The sequence below is a fragment of the Pollicipes pollicipes genome, unplaced genomic scaffold (genome assembly GCF_011947565.3).
Source record: "Pollicipes pollicipes isolate AB1234 unplaced genomic scaffold, Ppol_2.1 Scaffold_3087;HRSCAF=3621_pilon_pilon_pilon, whole genome shotgun sequence".
Taxonomy (NCBI): domain Eukaryota; kingdom Metazoa; phylum Arthropoda; class Thecostraca; order Pollicipedomorpha; family Pollicipedidae; genus Pollicipes; species Pollicipes pollicipes.
The window spans coordinates 41,658,535-41,678,042 of NW_023596225.1; the positions used below are offsets into that span (position 1 = coordinate 41,658,535).

The following is a 19,508-nucleotide window of genomic DNA, read 5'->3' on the forward strand; positions in this document are numbered from 1 at the left end:
ATGTCTGTAGCTCTGAATATAGCCAAGTGCTCGCATGGGATTGGCCAACATCTGCAGCTGCATGTTTTGGGCTCTTCCTTGGACTTGCAGGTATATCACTGACCACGCCTTTTTTGGGCCCCATCCGCTCACCGTCCGGGGAGCTTTTGTGCAAATACATCTAAGCATGAGATGATCGCCTGCTTTCTCCTGGCGCGGCCGAGCAGTTCGGAATAATGACCTCGATATTGACCGACATCACCTTCACCCTGGCATTGACCGTCAATGCCAATGCGTTTTGAAGCGTGGGTGAAATCCCGCGGGCTAGCCTGACGTCGGCCGGCGACCTGCCATGGAGACATGGCTGAACCTGGCCTCTAAGTCGGAGCGGCTGTCGGCGCCGCGGCGCCCGGTGACCTGCGGCAGCTGCCGGCGCCGCCGGCCCGAGCCGCCTCGGCGCGCCGGCCCGGCGGGCGCGGGGAGGGAGGGGCAGCCGGATCGACCAGCGCGGCCGGTCACAGGCGGGCGGCGGCGCGGGCCGGGCGGACAGGGCGGCGGTCGGCCGGGCGGGGCGGCTTGACCTCGACGGGGCCGCTGCGACCTGCCGGGCGACCTCGGCGCGGCTCTCCGGCCGGGTGACGTGACCTCTCCGCGGGTCAGGGTCGGCGGCGCGCCGGGTGCGGCCTCGTGTCGTCAGCCCACCGGGGCAAGGTCGGCGTCCTGCTCGCGTCGTCACCCGGACACCGACACGGTGAGTGGACCGGCAGATCACGGAGGACGCGGCGGTGCGCGGGCCTGCGCCCTGTCCCGCCCCCCGCCCGGCTCCGGTCCCAGTCAGCGTACCTTCAGACCCGTGACAGCCGCAGCTGACCGGCGGGGCGAGGTGAGCCGGAACACGTCGGATTACGCTCCTCCGAGTCACCGGGGGACGGCGTGTTTTAGCAGACTAGGGAGAGGCTGTGCCTTCCGTGCGGTGGCACAGTGGCCTCCGTTACGTACGATCCAGTGCGAAATGACAGGATGATAGGAAGTGAAATGCACGTAAACGCTGTATCGCGCGATATTGTCAAGTTCATTTCAAGGGCTGGGTGTCACGCCTTGTAAAGCCCTGCAAAGTTAGATACTCATTTGACCTGTCAATTATGCACTAATGGCGGTTACTGAGACGTTAAAGAAACCGGCCGACATTTCAGTTCGGCTATGCAGGGGCCGTATTTTGTGTTGTATGGGGCGAACCCTTGTAGCCCCGGGCAGCGGCTGGATTCGATTGCATTTCAAATGCAGGGAACACCTATTCGTGCTCAGTTCCACTCACTTATTCTGCGATGCTTCACCTACTGCCGAACGTGCCCTGTTTTACAGCCTGCAGCTTGTTCTGATTTCGCCTTTGTCGCTGTCGACCGTTCCCAGAGGGCCGGCGCCATGAAGCTGGTGATTCTGCTCAGCCTCGCCTGCCTGGCATCATCTTTTAAACAAGGTAAATGACGCCAGACGTGCTGGTAAGTGCCGCTCGGCTGTCCCGGAAACCTACCTGCCTCTCCCGGCGTCCCGCGAGGCCCCGGCTCCCGCCGCCCCTGAGCTCGTTAGGACCGGTCAGCCCGAGAGGAGCCGGCCCAGATGAGCGGCGGCAGCGGCGGCGGAGACTCCAGGCGTCCCGCGAGGCCCCGGCTCCCGCCGCCTCTGAGCTCGTTAGGACCGGTCAGCCCGAGAGGAGCCGGCCCGGACGAGCGGCGGCGGCGGCGGAGACTCCCGGCGTCCCGCGAGGCCCCGGCTCCCGCCGCCCCTGAACTCGTTAGGACCGGTCAGCCCGAGAGGAGCCGACCCGGACGAGCCCGCCGCCCCTGAGCTCGTTAGGACCGGTCAGCCCGAGAGGAGCCGGCCCGGACGAGCGGCGGCGGTGGCGGAGACTCCCGGCGTCTCGCGAGGCCCGCTCCCGCCGCCTCTGAGCTCGTTAGGACCGGTCAGCCCGAGAGGAGCCGGCCCGGACGAGCGGCGGTGGTGGCGGAGACTCCCGGCGCTTCACTTCGCATGGCTGACGTTCAATATTGATCCCGCATCCGCGCCCAGCCGCCCGCGGACTGGTCGGACTGGCGGACGTTAAGGGCGGCGCCAGCCTGCACCGGCACCGGGTCTCAGTTTTGGTTCTGGAGGGCCGCAGCATGAGGTGGTGTCATCTGCGTCTCTCAGCTTGACAGCTAAGCACCAACTCTGACGATCATCAAATGACAAGATACACATGCTGCGTTATGGCCTTTGTGAATGATGATATCATTCAATGCTGCGGGATATCCTCGAAGGATTTATGCTACTTTGATAACACCTTATTTGACGAAGCCGTAAATATAGCTATTGGTGAGTCCCAACGAGACACGGAAGCAGCGTCACCTGCCTGCGGCCCTGCCAGCCTGCCTGCCAAGCCCGGATCATTAAACCTGCCAGAGACACATCTAGAACAGCCGCACGCTGCGGGTGTCGTCTCGTAAAAGCGCAACGCGAGAGCGTCACGGAAATCTAATATCCCCGACTGTCAGCACACATGAGTCGAGTCCGTTTAAGTCTGCCACATGTATGACGCCATGCCGGATCAGTGAATGCAGCACATCGGGCACGAACTGTCACATGAATGAGGCTTGCGTCATGGCAAGGGCAAAGCTATAGTCCAACGAATACGCCAAATACGTCAAAACTAGTACGCCATCGGGAAGCTTGATCGTTGCTGAGTTCATTCTTTGTGGGTCTGGGTAGTCGGTCTATAGCTTTGCAACTCGCTTACGAACAGAAGAAGGCGCCCATGTTAGGTCGCGGCTACGCAAGGTGCCTCGACATTACGGAGGCAATAGCTTGCAAGCCTATCGATTGAAGCCGGCGTGGTCGGCGGCGACCCACGTTTTAGTGGCGGCTGGTGTGTGTGTTGCACGCGACCAACTGGCGCCAGGCGACCGGCGGCCGCGCCCTTCCCCACGGGGCGGGGTGGGACGTTGTCCTAGTCCCCATAATGTCCCGCAGGTGCTTGTAATTCGCTCACGAAAGGAAATTAGGTGTTTTTTTTGGGGGGGGGGAGCGCTAATGGGCAGTTATTTGCTGACCTCGCACGGGGCCAGTGAACTCATCGGGACCCGCTGGAATGGTAGATGACCGAGAGGACAGACTCACTTAGACCCGGCGCCTGACTGACGCACCCGCAGAAAACGGCTGGAATCCACGACGATGACAGAGTTGAGTGTGCGGCCGAGGTCGCTGTCATGCTAGCGACACTGGGGAAAGCATGAGTCAGCACCAAGCTTAGACAACTAATGCAGGCGCAGGAGAACGCTCCGTGATAATGAGGCACAACTGCGCCACCGGCTTCGTGAGACCCTCAGAGAATCATTAAAACAACCTGAGCCCGAGCCGGCGGCCTTTAGAAACTGGGGCTATGCATTTCCGATGAACGCGAACGGTGGTAAGGCATTTTCGAATATTCAATATGGGGTATATGCGTAGCGTTCAAAGTTCGCCGCATGGTACAGACCCTAATAACGCATTCTTCATTCTCAGACGACCCTTCACCGAGAATACACAGGCTGGAAAAAGTAACATTAACAAAAAGTAACATTAAAGAACAGCTGCCAAAAAGCAGTTTCGTGACATCCTGTACACAACGCTAATGACACAAATATACTTCCGCTACCTTAGATTAACCTGTTAAAATATTGCAGTAAATGGCCACCCTGGAACGCATCCTGCTCGCTTGTGTTCGTACCGTGTTGGGCCCCTTCAGTTTACACGGACTACTTTGGAGACATGAATACAGACTATTGAGAGGCGGGCAGTGCGTCGATGCCACAGTCATCACCGCGGACCCAAGGCGTGTCGCGCAGGGACCCGCGTCAGACCGAACGGCGAGGCTCTGCGGGGCTCTGGCGGAGGGGGGGGGGGGGGCGGGGGAGCCGGGGCAGCGCCGTAACGCTCGCCCTGCAGACAGCTGAGTCGGCTCCATGTCTGTCGGGGTGTGATGACGTGCAAACGGCGTAACGTCGCGGAAAGGACCAGACAACAGACGACGGTTCTGCAACGACCTCACATTGACTCACCGTCGCAGAGGAGCCGGCGGAGGTGCCGGCGGCGGCGGCGGCGGCGGCCTCCTCCGGACTGCGCTGGCTGATGGGCCAGCAGGAGCCGGACCGCGGCTGGGGGGTCGACACCGCCCGCGCCGTCATGGCCGCCGCTCTCGTCAACGACTCCGCGCTGGCCGGACCGGACCGGCAGCTGACCCGCCAGCAGCTGGAGATCAACGCCCTGGCCGACTTGTGGAGGTGGGCGCTAGGGAAACCAACGCCCCGGCGAAGGCTCCCTGTGCTCTGAAGACCTCTGAAAGATCACGCCAACAGACAGTCTGCGGTGGTGCTGACAGCTCCGGCTAACGCTGCAACGAAAACATTAAAATATGTTTTAAATAAAGTAAAATATGTTCAATGTGTTCAAGGCACGCATTTGTGGCTTGCTCTGCAAGTTCTGGAATAACCTTCGAGGGACGCAGTGTGAGTTCTACGTCAACACGCATCATACAAGTGCCTTTAAATGTCATCCGAGTTAGGCTGGGAGCGCACTGAGCTCGCGGCATCACACGCACTAGCCCCTGACAGCACCGCTCGAACATGACGGCGGTCGGCGCCGGTGCCGCAGACACCACGACTACCCGCTGACGGCGGCGCGGCTGGCCGAGTACCTGCTGGCGCTGGTCAGCCTCTGCGGCGACGTGCGCCACTTCCACGGCCGGGACCTGACCGGTGAGGAGCGCGCCTGGCGGTGGCGGCCGCGTCCTGACCTCCCCCAGACGTCACCAGCTCTGCTCGGGCTGCAGACGCTAGTCCTGGTGTGATATCGTGTTTTTAGTTTTGTTCTTATTTCGCATGTGGGTTAGAATGCATGCATGACGACGGAAGCCGGCTTCGTGTTTCGTGTCCTGTCATCTGCGGATGTGCCATTTGCGTTCAAATGTCGGCCATTTGGGGCCGCTGGGGGAGCTATCTGCTCCCATTGAGCCCGATCTCGACGTGATGCGGCTATCGCGTTCAGCCGGCTGAGCTCTCTCGGGGGCCGTTCGGAGGCCGGTCGCTCCGGGTCCGAGCCGGGTCGAGGTAACGACTCATTTGGCCTGCAGCCCGCTGGTCGTAACTCCGAAATGTCACGGCCAGCGGCTGGACTGAGGGAAGGAGCGGATCTCAGTCCGGCTTAAGCTGCGGACAAAAATAGTTTCTCAGATACTCGGACGACAAATGGTGCGCACATTAATTGTCTCAGCCGCTGCTTGCCACGTCCCTTGCCTATGACGTCACAACAGTTTGAAATGTCGGTCTCCCGGCCGGGGTCGGTATCTCCAACCGCTGTGTTGACGTTTCAAATGCCGCCCGCACCAGCCAGCAGAGAAGTCTGTCGTGACCTGGACCTGCCCTGACCTCCGCTACTGCAACGGCCCTGCGGTACCAGCAGCGGAGCCGGTCGTGACCTTGAACTGCTCACATCTGCCGGAGCGGTGCTGCAGCACTAGCGCCGTGATCTCCAGTGACCCTGACCTGACCTTGACCCGGCCGCCGGAGCAGTGCTGCGGCACCAGCGCCATGATCTCTAGTGACCCTGACCTGGCCTTGACCCGGCCGCCGCAGCGGCCCTGCAGCACCAGCACCTTCAGCTTCTGTGACCTTGACCTAACCGGTCTCGGCCGCCGCAGCGGTGCCGCAACACCAGCAACGTGCTCTCCAGTGGCCTTGACCTGACCTTGACCCGGCCGCCGCAGCGGTGCGGCAGTACCAACGCCGTGATCTTTAGTGACCTTGATCTGGCCTTGACCCGGCCACCACAGCGGTGCTGCAGCACTAGCGCCGTGATCTCCTGTGACCTTGACCTGACCTTGATCGGGCCCCCGCAGCGGTGCTGCAGCACCAGCGGGACCCGCTCGACTACGAGTCAGCGCTGGTTGTGCTGGCGACGTGCGCCGCCGGCGCGCCCGTCCGCCGCCGCAGCTTCGGCCGCCTGCTGGCGATCACCAGCGCCAGCGGCAGCCTGCACGGCACAGGTCAGACCGCTGCGGCGCTGGGATTTGGCGGCGGTCGCGCGTAACTTGCGGCGAGTGAAGCGTCAGAGGAGTGTCGTCCGAAACGGTGGGAGTTGTTGTGCTTGCCTTAATTGATGTTTAGTTCTGAAGTTGAGGGAGGGGATGTCTGGAGTCTATATAAGAGTCTCTATCTCTATCTATCTATCTAAGGTGTCTAAGGCTCTATCTCTTCAGCACCCGGTGTACCCTGCATGACAGAGACGTGTGCCCTGCGACCCTGCTGTCACCTGTGATAACCTGTCTGGGGCGGAGAGGCACAGTTGAGAGTGGGCACTAATCATCCATCGGACGCATGCTGACCATCCCACTCCCGGCCAGATACGCTGGCTCTGTCGGTGCTGGCACTGCGCTGCGTGGCCGACGACGAGAACAAACACGTGGACAGGCACCTGGGGACGCCTCTGGCGACGCTGGTGGCCAGGCAGGAGGCGGACGGCAGCTTCGGCAACTTCCACTCCACCTTGCTGGCGATCCAGGTCGGCGGAGAGCTTGGTGCGGAGAGGCCTAGCCAGAGAACGTTAATGACATGGGGATCTGGTTAGCACGCAAGAGAGGGAGCGGGAGGGGGATCGTGGAGAAGAGTGTTAGATGTCGTATTAGTCTGTTGGTTTTCGTCGTGCCGTGAGGGGTGAGGTGCAGCGTCGGCCGCCGCGGCTGGCATGCTCCGCAGTGATCGGCCCGACTGACCCGCCTCCGCGGCCGCGGCGTCGCCAGGCGCTGCGCTCGGAGGGCGTGGCGGCCGGCTGGAGCTGGGCGCGCGCCGTCTCGTACCTGCTGTCGCGCCAGCAGAGCGACGGCTCGTTCGGTGACGTTCGCGACACTGCCGAGGTGCTGCCGACGCTGGCCGGCCGCTCGCTGCTGGCCGTGGCTGACCTGCCCTGCCACCGCCAGCGCGGAGACGCAGCGGCTTTGGCTGGCGCTGACGGTGAGCCTGGCGTGGCTGCTCACAGCGAGAGAGGTCACTGCGGTGGCATTGCTACAGATGCGATAGCTAAAATCAGCAATGCGGTCTGGGATGCAATTATCCCTATTAGTTGCATGCGCCGTATGACAATCGACATGTTATTAATAAGAAAATAGACGACGCGTTTCTGGAGACAACCAAGTTGCGTTCAGGTAGCTTCGGATGGAGCGTAGTCTCAGTTATCTTTGCTCTTCGAATGTGTGTTTCTAGTGCCTAACTCAAATCACCTAGGACGCATGTGCATCGTGCATTGTCGATTTATTGAGTGTGTAAACGAATGGGCCTTTGTCCTGGAGTTTTCAACTTCACAGAACACGAACCGAGACCGGCAAAAGAACTGCCATCTATCGACCGGTCTGTGAACTCGAGCCTGGCGTCGGCACCGCGGCTGATGAACGTCACGCTGTGGCTGTGGATCGGCGTGGATGTGAGCCAGAGCTTCAGCTGCCGCCTCGCCGTGCCCGAGAACACCAGCCTGTTCGACTGCATGAAGCTGGCGGCCGAGCGCGACAGCCGATTCCAGTGAGAGGCCAGCGCGGCCTGACCAGCGTTGCTGGTCTGGTCTGGCGTGGTGTTGGTCTGTGGCCCACCCACACAGCTCAGAGCTCTCAGCTCACAAATCGCCATCCCTGCGGATTTCACGGCCTCCAACGGTGGATGGAGTTGTTAGACTGTTTAGGTGTTGCATGACCGGTGGTGCTTCTTTTGCGCTTGTAGCGCACTAGCCGGTTGGTGTATTTCAGGCCGTGCTGAACTAGGGGGACCCCCGATGTGTCTGAATCATTAAGTGTTCTCATGCCAGTTAGAATGTGATTTAGGTTCGGTCTATAGCTGTCATTCAAGCCTGCGAGTAGCAATCAACTTCCCAAGCCCAAGCACATCACAATGCTCCTGAAATAGTGAGCATTACTGATGAAGGGCCGACCGACCTACTTGAAGCATCCAGCGAGCGTACTCGCTACACAGAGGACGTCACCCCATAACTGACGGCTGACCAACGCCACGCGTCCCGCACCCCTCTCCGTCTCGCTGGTCAGCTTCCGCGCACGAGTCCCACCTCCCACTGCGCGCGCAGGTTTTCGGCGGAGGCCTGGCCGAACGGACACTACGTGCACACGATCGCCGGCCGACACGAACGGGCGGACGGCTACCACTTTTGGCTGCTGTACCGGCTGGCCGGCCGGCCTGACCCGGCCCGCCCGCCCACTGGCCGCCAGCTGTTCACGGCAGGTGCGGGCCGCGCGCCGAGGTGTTCCGCTGTGCTGCGTGGCCAGAGACGCTGACCGGCGTCAGACCGGCGCTGCGAGGCTCGGGCTGCGCACAGGTCGCTTTAGGCAAGCGTCGTGCTCGTTTTGAAAGGTTTGATTGTGTTGCGTCTGCAAAGGGTATTAAGTTTTTCAAAGACCAGGTGGGGTCTATTGGACTTGTATTTGCTAGAGGCCGGTGTCAATCATCAAAAGAGCTGATGGTGAAGTGCACACACGGCGGCTTGAACCGTTCTCTGTCGCACCCACACGGCGCCCGCCTGTGTTCCAGGGGTGGACAACCTGTACCCGAACGAGGACGAGCACGTGCTGTTCTGGTACAAGGACCTGTAGCGGCGGCGTGGCGAGACCGGCGCGGCCGTCCGTCGGCCCGGGGCACCACTGCAGTCCGGAGCGAGAGCTGGGGAAGCCGCGTCGGCTGGCGGGAAACGCTGGGGAGCGGGCGGCTCCAGCCGCGCGGGCAGGGAGGCGGCCGACGGCGGAGGTTTAGTGGTGGGAGGGCGCCACGCTCGCGGGGTGCAGGGCCTCCTGCCGAGTGGAGGCCTGCGTCGCCTGGCTGTGGAGTGGTGGGGGTCGCCGCGGCCGACGATCTGGATCTAGCCCAGACCCGGTTGTTGCGACCTGCCTTACGCTGGAGTAGTGTCGTACGCGCTGTGTGGTTGTGATGGTCCTCCCTTATTTGGAGTCGCTGGTAGCCGGGCGGGGTGGCGAGAGCTGTTAGAACTAGGCTTGTCCGGAATCGGCCGGTCGCCCGGTCGAATGTCCGCGCCGAAATTGCGCTAGATGTGTCATGCCAGAGCCCGTAAGCCAAAGCCCGCGAGCCAAAGCCCGCCTGCCAAAGTCCGCTACAAATATTTTCGTGGCTAGCTGTTTCAACCAGACGTTACCATGGGCTTAGTTCATCTGATCACCCAAGTGGAGGTTATATCAATGCTCGCTTGGGCCCGCATTTCAACGCTTTACAATCGTTCAGCCCCGCTGGTATCGCAATAGGACATCCAGTTCCACCCATCTCGCCGTCGTAGATGCCTCCGAAGCATTACAGATCCCATCGCACTGGCTCTCAACGGAGACGGCGCTCCACCGGGCGCCGCGTCGTATGTGCGCGTCGTCCGTCTTACTGCTGGCTGGTAATTGCATGGCAATACACGCTATTGAAGTCCTTCGTGGGTTCTCAGCAAAGGCTATATCGCGCCCGCGCAGAACAGAACGGAAGCCATACAATCCACATATATTGGTCTCAAAATAAGGCGCACGCCTCGTCACCACACGACATCACATATACTGAATACATATCAAACGGTCTGCAGCCATGCAAAGCCGCGCCGCCTCCGGCTCGCCAATATTTACATAGTTATTTCTCCCTTTCAGAAGACTAGCGCACGATCAGGCACGCGCTCCGACTAGATAATGGTTAGTTGACTGCATACAAACGACGCTCACGCAACACAACGGCGGGCCCGCCCGGCCCTTGGTCAGGTCATCAGGCAGGGCGGCGAGTCCGCGTGGTCGGGTCTCGGCCGACGCAGAGGCGCGACCAGCCCCCGCCCTGGGTGACCCCGTGGTCAGACGAAAACAGATGAGCCGACCGGATGCGGCCCGCGGTCTACATGTGCTAACTGGGTGCGGGGAGTCAGGATACTACAATGGGCGGGCGTCGATGGAGATGCGGCGGGTGCGTCCACGCCGATGAACCCGCGTCGCGACCGCGACGGGGGCGATATGCGGGCACGATGACTTCGCAGCTGCGCTCGGCTGCCTGCCGGACGGGGACTACCAGCGCCGCCGGGTGGGCGGGTCCGGCGCGGCCCGCGGCGGCGGCGGCGGCGGCCGTCAGTGGCGCCGCTGCGCGCGCCGCTGACGGTGCTGGCCGGCCGGCGCCGTCGGCGGGCTGCCCGTCTGCGCCGAGGCCGTGCTGTTGGACTGGAAGCTGACCGACATGCCCGAGTCGAGCGAGCCGACGCTGCCGCGCCGCTGCGGCCGGCCGCCGGCCTCCGTCATGTCCAGCAGCGAGTTGGAGAGCGCCGACCGCTTCAGGCCGGACGACGACTTGGACGAGCCGTCCGACACCTCCTCCACGTCGGCCACGCCGGAGTCGCGGTTCTCCGCCGACCGGCTGCAACAGGCGCGCGTCTGGTCAGGCCGGCCCGGCGCCCGAAACCCAGGCGGTGGCCTCGCACCGACCGGAGCGCGGCGAACGGGAGTTCGCGACAGCCACCAGCGCGACCAGCCCCGCGGCCGGCTCCGACCGACACCACAGCAACCCTCCCACAACAGCTCCGAATGGGCAAATCCAACTGACCCACGTACACACACTGTTAAAAAACAGCTGTGGAATAGATGACTGAATCACAACAAACTAGAACTAGTCCGATCGCTAGATGAAGACCGCTACGAGACAGCCCGGTCCGGCGCCGGTCGCGCCCGTGTCTGACCTGTTGCGGACGCCGTTGGTCTTCTGGCGGCCGAGGCCAGCGTCGATGCGCAGCGCCTCCATCTCGTCCATCTCGAGGATGCTCTCTCGCAGGTCCTCGCAGAACTTGGTGCGGTCGTGCTCGTTGCGCGCGTTGAACGTGAGCAGCACCTTGCCGTCGACGCGCTGCGAGAGCCGGATGCCGTACGGGTAATCTGCGGTGGAGGTCGACGATCAGGTCAGCGGAGGTTGACAAGGTCAGCGGAGGCCGACGCTCCAGCGACGAGGCCTGGACATGGAGGTAGCGGAGGGGACTGGGACACGCAGCCGGCCGGCGGCTCGCTCTAAGGAGATGCCATGCCAAGCGACCCGGGCGCTGCCTGCTCAGGCCAGTCACTGGCATCAGGCCACTGTAAGGCCACAGGTCACTGACGGCTGGTTTGGGGCCCTCCATCAGCGTGGCTCGCCGGCCCCTGCGCTCCCCCTGCCACACCCCCGAGCTTCGCGCCGCCGGGCCCCTGACGCCGGACGCGGTCGCGCCCGCCGCCCGGGTCCGCGCGCACGCCGACACTCACAAGGCAGGTCGAAGGCTGACACAGAGAGCCCCGCCAGCGGCAGGTTCTGCCGACACGAGTACGTCATGGCGTTCTTCTTCTTGCTGAAGATCTTGGTGACGAGCATCAGGTCGTTGAAGAGGAACACCTCGCGCTGGTGCACGCCGGGCCGCTCCCTCTTGGAGACGTCCGGCACCTCGTACAGGCGACAGTAGCACACCAGGCGGCGGTGTGGCAAAGCAAGAGGCTGAAAACCCGCCCACAGGTGTCAGCACCGTCTATGAGCGGCGCGCACCCGTGAAAAAATTGACAACATTGGCAGACAACTAAGCCAGTGATCACCAACACGACCAGTTAACACCCCACGACACAAAACGTCACTGTCCTTTACTAAGAACTTTCCACAAGTGCACACAGTAGAGTAACCTTTCCCGTCAAAACGCATTCCGTGACTAATAAACTTTTGAACGACTGACCTGGTAAGCTATTTGGGCAAACATACTCAATGAATAGGCGGGCTGACGGCCACCGACAGCCGCAGGATCGAGCTACAGCCAGCACCAGCAAACAAACACCGCCCACGACATCAACACCCGACCGTGGCCCCGAAGCCAAGCCGGTGCTGCCGGCGGCGCGGGTTCCGCCGGCCGCCGGGCGTGCTGCGGGGCCGCCACGCCGCCTCACTCACCGGCTTCTTGCCTATGGTGGTCTGCTGCACCTTGAGAACGGGCGTCACGTGGTCGGCGCCGGCGCGGAACTCCTGCGCGCGCACGCGCTCGTACACGCCGGCCAGCAGCTGCGGGTCGACGTCGGCACCGTCGTCGATGCCTGAGGCGGACAGAGAGGGCGGTGTGAGCAGCGGTGTGGCTGGTGTTCCGTTGGAGCCGCTCCAACCCCTTTCATCAACTAAGCAGTTGACCACAAACTAACGACACGCTTGGGGACAGATAGAGCACGCGATGCACTATCACCAACTTCACCCCTTAATTGGCCCTTCCAGCTTCGAAAGCGAAGTTGGTTAAGCCTACACAGAAGTTGGCCTGTAGAAAATTGAACCTGGAGCGAACACAGACCAGTTTTGTTATTTTTACTTCTATCAGTCCAGCATCTAATTTTGCAGCACTATGCCGCTGGGCATGAGGTGGGGAGCCTGTTACGCCGGCTCATGTCACCCCTGACCTAAGCGGCGGCCGGGAGCCCAATCCCAGGCCTTTCAATCCCAAACCAATCCCAGCGCAATAAGACTCTTCAGTCGATAACGGCCGCGCGCCTCCGTCATACAGGGTGCGTCTCCTGCTTTCGAACGCACGCGCCGCTTTCGCCCTTGACTGCAGCAACCCCGGGCGCCCATGCCACTTCCTCGCTGGCCAGCACGGCGCGCGCACTTTATCCGGCGGCGGCGCGCCCTCCCCGCCCGGTCCGCGCGCTCCTGCGATCCAGCGATTGGTGACTGGACGCAGCGGTGCGGAAGGTCGCCCGTCCCACTGTCACCGGCCGGGCGGAAAATCGCCGCCATGATCAGTCGTTTTTCGTCGTCCATTAGCTCGTTAAGGTCACACACGCGCTACGCTCAGCTCAAGATAACAGGAGTGAACTTTTATCGGGTGGAAACCTGGGCGATAATACTGTAGTTCTGCAAGGCGCCAGGAAAACCGATGTCGAAACCTGTCTACTGGACAGCTGATGTACAATTAACCGTTTTTCCCCAATCTTATCCCGATTTACACACACGTTACGGTCTGAGCAGAAGAAACCTACGACTTAAAATGCTGCATGACAGCGTCAGTTTAACTGTACAGAATGTTAAACACGATGGGGCTCAACAACAAAACTGAGACAGTTCGATGGATTAAAAAATATATCGCGTAAGCCTTCATGAGCCGACTCAGCGGCTTTCGCAACGCATCCAATTATGCGGGAAAAAAGAATCAGCTGGACTTTAAAATCGATTTCCCTACATACCAGTGTTGAACGTGAAATGCCTACAACGAGCAAGACGTTGAAATTTCGCCGCACAGCACTGCGCTACTTCTCCTGAATGCGGCACACACAAAATACAGAAGGCCAAAACGGTCACGGGCCACATGCCTTGAAATAAACGAGCCGCCACAAACAACCTTTCCGTGGCCAGAATACCCGTCCCGCATACCAGCCATCTATAGAGCGCCCGACCTTGTCCGTCTTACGTGTCTATTACTAATGCAGATCACGTGACTGACATGACAAACGCTAATTTGAAACCGAACAAGCTCCGTTTTTAGTCAGCAGCCGATTACAACACGCAACCATAATGAAGGACATCATACGAAAGCGCCAAAAGAAGGCGTGCCTTCATTGCGAAGTGGTACCAGGCGCCCTCCAGCATCACGAGCCACTTCCAGGCACGTGGTAGAAGAAAAGTCAGTGGCAGTGGAAAAAGAAGCGCGATTGCTGCATGTCAAGAAACGACACGAACGGTGATTTCGCCACGTGCGATGCCCGCCTGTGATTACCTCCGCATAGCGGAATCAAGCCCGGGCCATCGATCACCGACGAGCATGCCGGCAGATTATTAGGGGTGTCACCTGATGGATCGGAACGGGTTGAGCCCAACGGCCGATCCCGCCAGCCGGGCCGTCCCTCCCACGACGCCCATCGGCCGGCCGGGCGGCCCTCCCCATTCATCTCACTCGCTTTAACCCCTGGGGACGAGATCACGACCTCGATCGTCCCGCGTCCTACACATAGATCACAAATTGGCGCCAATTTGCCGACATTTGTTCTCCATGCTCGATCGATCCATTACGGCGCGGCGCGCGTGGCCGCGCCGGCCGCCGGGTCCCGCCTGACGCAAGGCCCAGTCGCGTGTCATCGAGGTCGTCAGGCGCTGCGCCCGAGCGCAGACGGCCCCGCGCGCCTCCCCGGCCACCCTGCACTGACACCTGATGGACCTTCCGGCCGCCGTTTCCGAACAGATAATCGCGGTTTGAATGCGTGAGACCCACTCGAGGGGTGGGGGAGGGGGAGGGGGGGGGGGCGGTCCTTTCGTGCGGCGACGGAGCGCGGCATTGTGAACGGGACGGATTGCGGGGCGGGTGGAGGAGGTGATCCTTTCATCCGGCAGCGGAGTGCGGCGGCGTGGACAGGACAGAGGGCGGGGCGGAGCGCCGCCGACACAGTGGAGACGAATAGAGACCCGCTCTCGAGCATGCCACCGAAAAGTGGTCACTGGCAAGCACGAGCCGATGCGGTCCAAACGTCGAAGACGATGCGTGCACAGGAGAGATGAGGAGAGGATTACCTAATGGGTCATCACTTCCCCGGTACCGTTAAATGGACCGGCAAAAACCGTCATCACGCCACAAACACCGGCGCCCACGAGCCCCACCCTGTCTGCCACTGACCTCGGAGATTTTTGATGAAGTCCTCCAGCTTCATCTTGCGCTCGGGCTTGATGTTGGGCGTGAAGAGGTCCGTGTTGAGCATGATGATGGCGAACGCCAGCACGAACACCGTGTCGGGCGTCTTCAGGCTGGCCACGAACTCGTGGTTGCACTGGCAGTAGCGCTGTCCGAACACCTGGCGAGGGCGGGCGGGCGTCACGCGTCACGGGTCGGCGTCACGGCCTCTACTGATAGGGTCTGGACCGCACCCGGGGCCGTCACGAGCCGCGGGGCGGGGCCACAGCCTCGTGTCGAGACACGGTTCCAGCTCCGCCCACACACGTCACGAGCGCAGGTCACCGAGCACGGCCTCGCGCCAGGGCGGGGCCAGGACCCGTCCACACTCGGCGTCACATTACATCACACGCCGTCGCGTCACGTAAGACAGGTCGGTCCCGGGTTCCAGCCCGTCTCAGAAAAAGCCCCGGAGCTTTCGGTCGCACGAAGTGGCCTCGGTCACTACAACAAGCTGCTCTACAAAGCGCCCCGGCACATGAGGATTTAAAGCACCTTTGGCCGTCAGCGCTTGGGCGCCCGCAACAGAGCGCCCAAGCCGAGCATCGCGATCAGCGAAGGCTGTTGCCAGGTGCGCATGGACGGGAAAATGTTTCGGGCGGAGAAACCGGCCGGCGTTGGGCAACGGCGTCCGGGTGGGACGGTCAGCGCGCCGCGTGCATAAGATCAGCCTGCACGGACTGCCGTACATGCTCGGAGAGCGCCGATCGGCGCCGCTCACTCAGCCGGACCTCCGGCCGCCGGAGGCCCGGCTACCGGGAGCACGCGCGCCGGGCCCGTCACTCCACCGGGGACACGGTTCAGCGCCGTGTGTACAGCGTTGTTATTACTCTGCCGTAACCGGCAGGCGGGATGAGCGGGTTCGGGGCAGGCTGAGACGTCCCGGACCCAGACTCAACCAAGGACAGCCTGACGTGAGCGAGCGTGGTCGGCCCGCCGCATAACGGGGGAACACTCCTTGCTCATGGCGGAGCGGGCCGCTCTGCACGCGAACAAACGCTTCACAGCGATTCGCGGCCCCGACGGGCACCGCGTGAGATGGCCCGTCCTTGACCCGCCGACCGGTGCACTGGGACCGGGCCTGGCCAGCTCGGACCGACAGCGTCTCCGCCGGCGCTCGGCTGCGACGACGATGCCTGACCCAGTTCCGGAGCTCGGCACCGGAACCGGCCCGGCCGCGGTGGATCTGGAGAGCAGATGCGACAGCGGGGCTGGCTCCAGCGAGATGCTCACCCCAGCATGGGCGCTGCCGCTCAGGCGACGTGCCGACACTGGGACCCAGCCAGGCGAAGCAGCCGACGAGCCGGGGCAGCATCCCGCCGGCTGACCTCGGTGCTACACTCGCCGACGTGAGCTAGCCCAGGCCCGGGACCTACCCCTCAAAGCCACCACCTACCAGCCTCAACACCGGCACCGCGTCTTACGCTCTGCAGACATGGCCGTTCGGCGGGCGGCCCCACTCTCAGACCCCAGTCCGGGGTCACCCGGCCGCCCAGCGCCGGCACGAGCGTGTCAGACCGCCATCGGTCGCCGCCGCCAATGCCCGGCGAGTGGCCGCGGCCCAGGCGGCCGGTCGTTCATCAGCGTCCGTGATCGCGCTCTCCAGCCGCCGGGGCAGGTGGTCGACATGTGTCGCAAGCGCGGACCCGGGCGCCCACGGGCGGCGCGTCGATGCGGGGACGGCCTCCGTGCGGTTGGCTAATTTACCTCGGCCAACAAGGTCAGGGCAGCACTGACGGGTCACAGCCAGACTCCACAATAAGGAAAGATGGAACGACAGGTGGCGCTGGATGTTTTCCGGCACGACTGCGCCGAACGTGGCCAGACGCACTTCGAACGCACGCCCCGGAAATTTGCGTAATCCTCCTGCGCAGTTGTGGCCGCCGACGCTAAGGGCCACTGGCTCCGACTTTCTTGGCGCTTCTTTTTCACCCGAATACGTTCCAGCCAACCGAGCCACAGTCAGACACTGTGCGGTTGACAACCCAGCCGCGAATGCCGCACGTGCAGCAATTAACACAGAGAACAAAACTGGTCCGGCGGCTCTTTTTGTGACGACACATGGGCGGCACGGGTGCCAGCCAGCCCGGGCAGGACCAGGAGCCCACCACAGACCGGACCCGCCGACGGCAAACCGGCCGCGGAGATCTCAGACAGGACCAGAGCCACGGACTGCACCCGACCGCGAACGAGGCCTGAGGACAGGACCCGGGGACCACGGACTGGAGCCGACGACCGCGGACGAGGCCTGAGGACAGGACCCGGGGACCACGGACTGGACCCGGGGACCGCGGACGAGGCCTGAGGACTGCGGACGGGAACCAGGGACCACGGACTGGAACCAACCGGGGACCTCGGACGGGACCCGGGGAGTATGGACGAGACCCAAGGACTGCAGACGGGACCCAGGGATCTCGGACGGGACCCGGGGACCACGGACTGGACCCGGGGACCGCGGACGAGGCCTGAGGACTGCGGACGGGAACCAGGGACCACGGACGGGAACCAACCGGGGACCTCGGACGGGACCCGGGAGTATGGACGAGACCCAAGGACTGCAGACGGAACCCAGGGACCTCGGACGGGACCCGGGGACCACGGACTGGACGGGGACCACGGACGGGACCCGAGGAACACGGACCGGACCCGGGACCACACGGACGGGTTATGGCGCAGGCCACGGCCGGCAGCTGACGCTGGCAGGGGACCTTGGGCCGGGAGACATTCCCGCTACATGGCCGGCTCATAACGCCCGGCTGGCGTCCCCCGGCCAAGGAGAGTCCAGCTCCGAGAACGGACCCTCGAGTGGGAGGCGCCGTTCACAGCACATCAGGGGCGATCGCTTGTGCGCTTGGTTCTGATTTCTCCATTGCACTGGATCACGTTAATCAGCGTTGTATCGCATGTGTATGCAAACCGTCGAAGCGGGGACAGTCACGACAGAGTAATCTGTATGTGCAGTCCCTTGAAGTCGGGACAGTCACGACAGAGTAATCTGTATGTGCAGTCCCTTGAAGTCGGGACAGTCACGACAGAGTAATCTGTATGTGCAGTCCCTTGAAGTCGGGACAGTCACGACAGAGTAATCTGTATGTGCAGTCCTTGAAGTCGGGACAGTCACGACAGGACTGTGGTGCGAAGTTCACCCTTAGCTGCCCGAACGTCACTCCGTAAACCCAGTGGGCACTGGCAAGCGGAACAACTTTCCACCGCCCGCGTCTGCTCGGCGACAAGCCGTTCGGCGCGATTTCTACCGTCTCGCCCGCCAGCGGCGGGTGAGGCCAGCGGCGGGTGAGAACCGTGGGACTCTGACGTAAGCGTCCCCGGCGCACAGGGAGCCCTCCCCAGCTGATGCGCCGCCACCCTCGCCGGCGCCATGGGTTTCCCTGGGCGCCGTCACTAGCGTGCCGTGCCGACCCAGCCGTGCCGTGCAGCGGCGTCCCACAATGAATCACGCGCGGCGCCGGCCCCACCTCAGCCGGAAAAGATTCGCTCGCGGCGGCGCGGCGCGCTCCGGCCCGTGCATGCCTGCCCGGACAGGCCGCGACTCCGGCGGCAGGGGGGGGGGGGGGAGGCAGCCGGCGGTGTGGCGACAGCGCCGGGGACCGTCAGCTGCCGTTGCATCGATCCCCGCTATCGCCGCGACCCCCCCCCCGACACTGATTGCGTAATCGCAATCCTCGCACGCCCATAACGCCGCCACGCGGGGGCAATATCGGCCCTTCCACATTGCCCCCGCGTGGTCAGGCGCAGACTGGCTTTGGTCGCGCTCGCTTTCTAACGGCGGCGTTTTCATCACAAGGCAGTGCTCCGTACAGGCTTCGCGCCAAATAACCATTCCATTTCGTGTTTCCCACGGATCTGGGCCAATCGGTAGCCTTGAAGTCGTTCGTTTTCCTGGCTGCGGTTTTGTTTGCGGCCGGTTGTACTTTTACAATCGGCTGCCGGTGAGGAAACGCAGCCCCGTGCTGAGCGACCCCAGCGGCATGCAATGTTGCCGCCGCCGGCCATCTCCTCGCGGCAGGGCAATCCATACCGCTCCGGCCGGTAAGCCGCCCTCTCTTTGAGGTATGACCGGGCGCACCGCTTGTGAAGACACGAGCTTCCCCCGCCGCCGCCTCAGACAGGAAGAATGAGTTAGCGTAGCCGCTTCTCTTCGTGACCTGCGGACGCGCCTGGCGGCGTAGCGTCAGTCCCGAAGCACTACACAACGCTCGGCTGGTTGTTTGGTCGCCGATCCTACAGCCCAGCGGCCGGCCAGCACCAGACCAGCAGCCGGCCGTCCCGGCGCCCGCTCTCACCTCCATCAGCCGCTCGATCTCTCTGCGCCTCCCCCGGCAGCCGGAAGTAGGCCTGGAACTTCCTCAGCGCCGCGTCCAGCTGCATGTTGTAGAAGTCCAGCTCCTGCGCGAACGCCCTGCAACCGGAGCAAAGCGGCGTCACGGACCGGAGCCGACCGGTCGCACCGCGCCGGCCGGGAGCTGGGCACGGCGGACGCGGTCACGAGGGCGGTACAAACCGGGCCAGGCCAGGTCAGGTCAGGTCAGGTCAGGCCGGGTCGGGGCAGGTCAGGTCAGACCGGGTCAGGCCGGGTGAGGTCAGCGGCGTCCGAACAGGCCACGTCAGGCCAGGCCAGTGACGCCCGAGCAGGCCCGTCCCCACCAGTGGGCAGCGGCCCACGCGGCGGTTGGACGGGCCTCGGCTGCGCGGCCGTACCGTCCAAACGGTGCCCAGCTTCACTGGGCACCGCACAGCCCGACGCCCGAAGGCCTTTCGAGGAAGGAGAACGGGGGGGGGGGGGG

At 62.8% G+C, this 19,508-nt stretch overlaps 1 protein-coding gene and 1 pseudogene across 1 annotated transcript; one reads left to right on the forward strand and one right to left on the reverse strand.

Moving 5' to 3' along the window:
* Positions 1 to 574: 574 nt before the first annotated feature.
* Positions 575 to 8,821, forward strand: LOC119114802 (uncharacterized protein CG3556-like). The gene is made up of 10 exons (XM_037238832.1): positions 575 to 730; positions 1,390 to 1,456; positions 4,061 to 4,274; positions 4,645 to 4,748; positions 5,888 to 6,034; positions 6,392 to 6,549; positions 6,788 to 6,998; positions 7,349 to 7,559; positions 8,113 to 8,267; positions 8,574 to 8,821. Exons 2-10 carry the CDS (start codon positions 1,402 to 1,404, stop codon positions 8,633 to 8,635), a joined length of 1,317 nt encoding a protein of 438 aa, XP_037094727.1. The 5' UTR covers positions 575 to 730; positions 1,390 to 1,401; the 3' UTR covers positions 8,636 to 8,821.
* Positions 8,822 to 10,099: 1,278 nt separating this feature from the next.
* LOC119090184 (IQ motif and SEC7 domain-containing protein 1-like) overlaps positions 10,100 to 19,508 on the reverse strand; it is a 10,245-nt pseudogene continuing 836 nt past the window's right edge.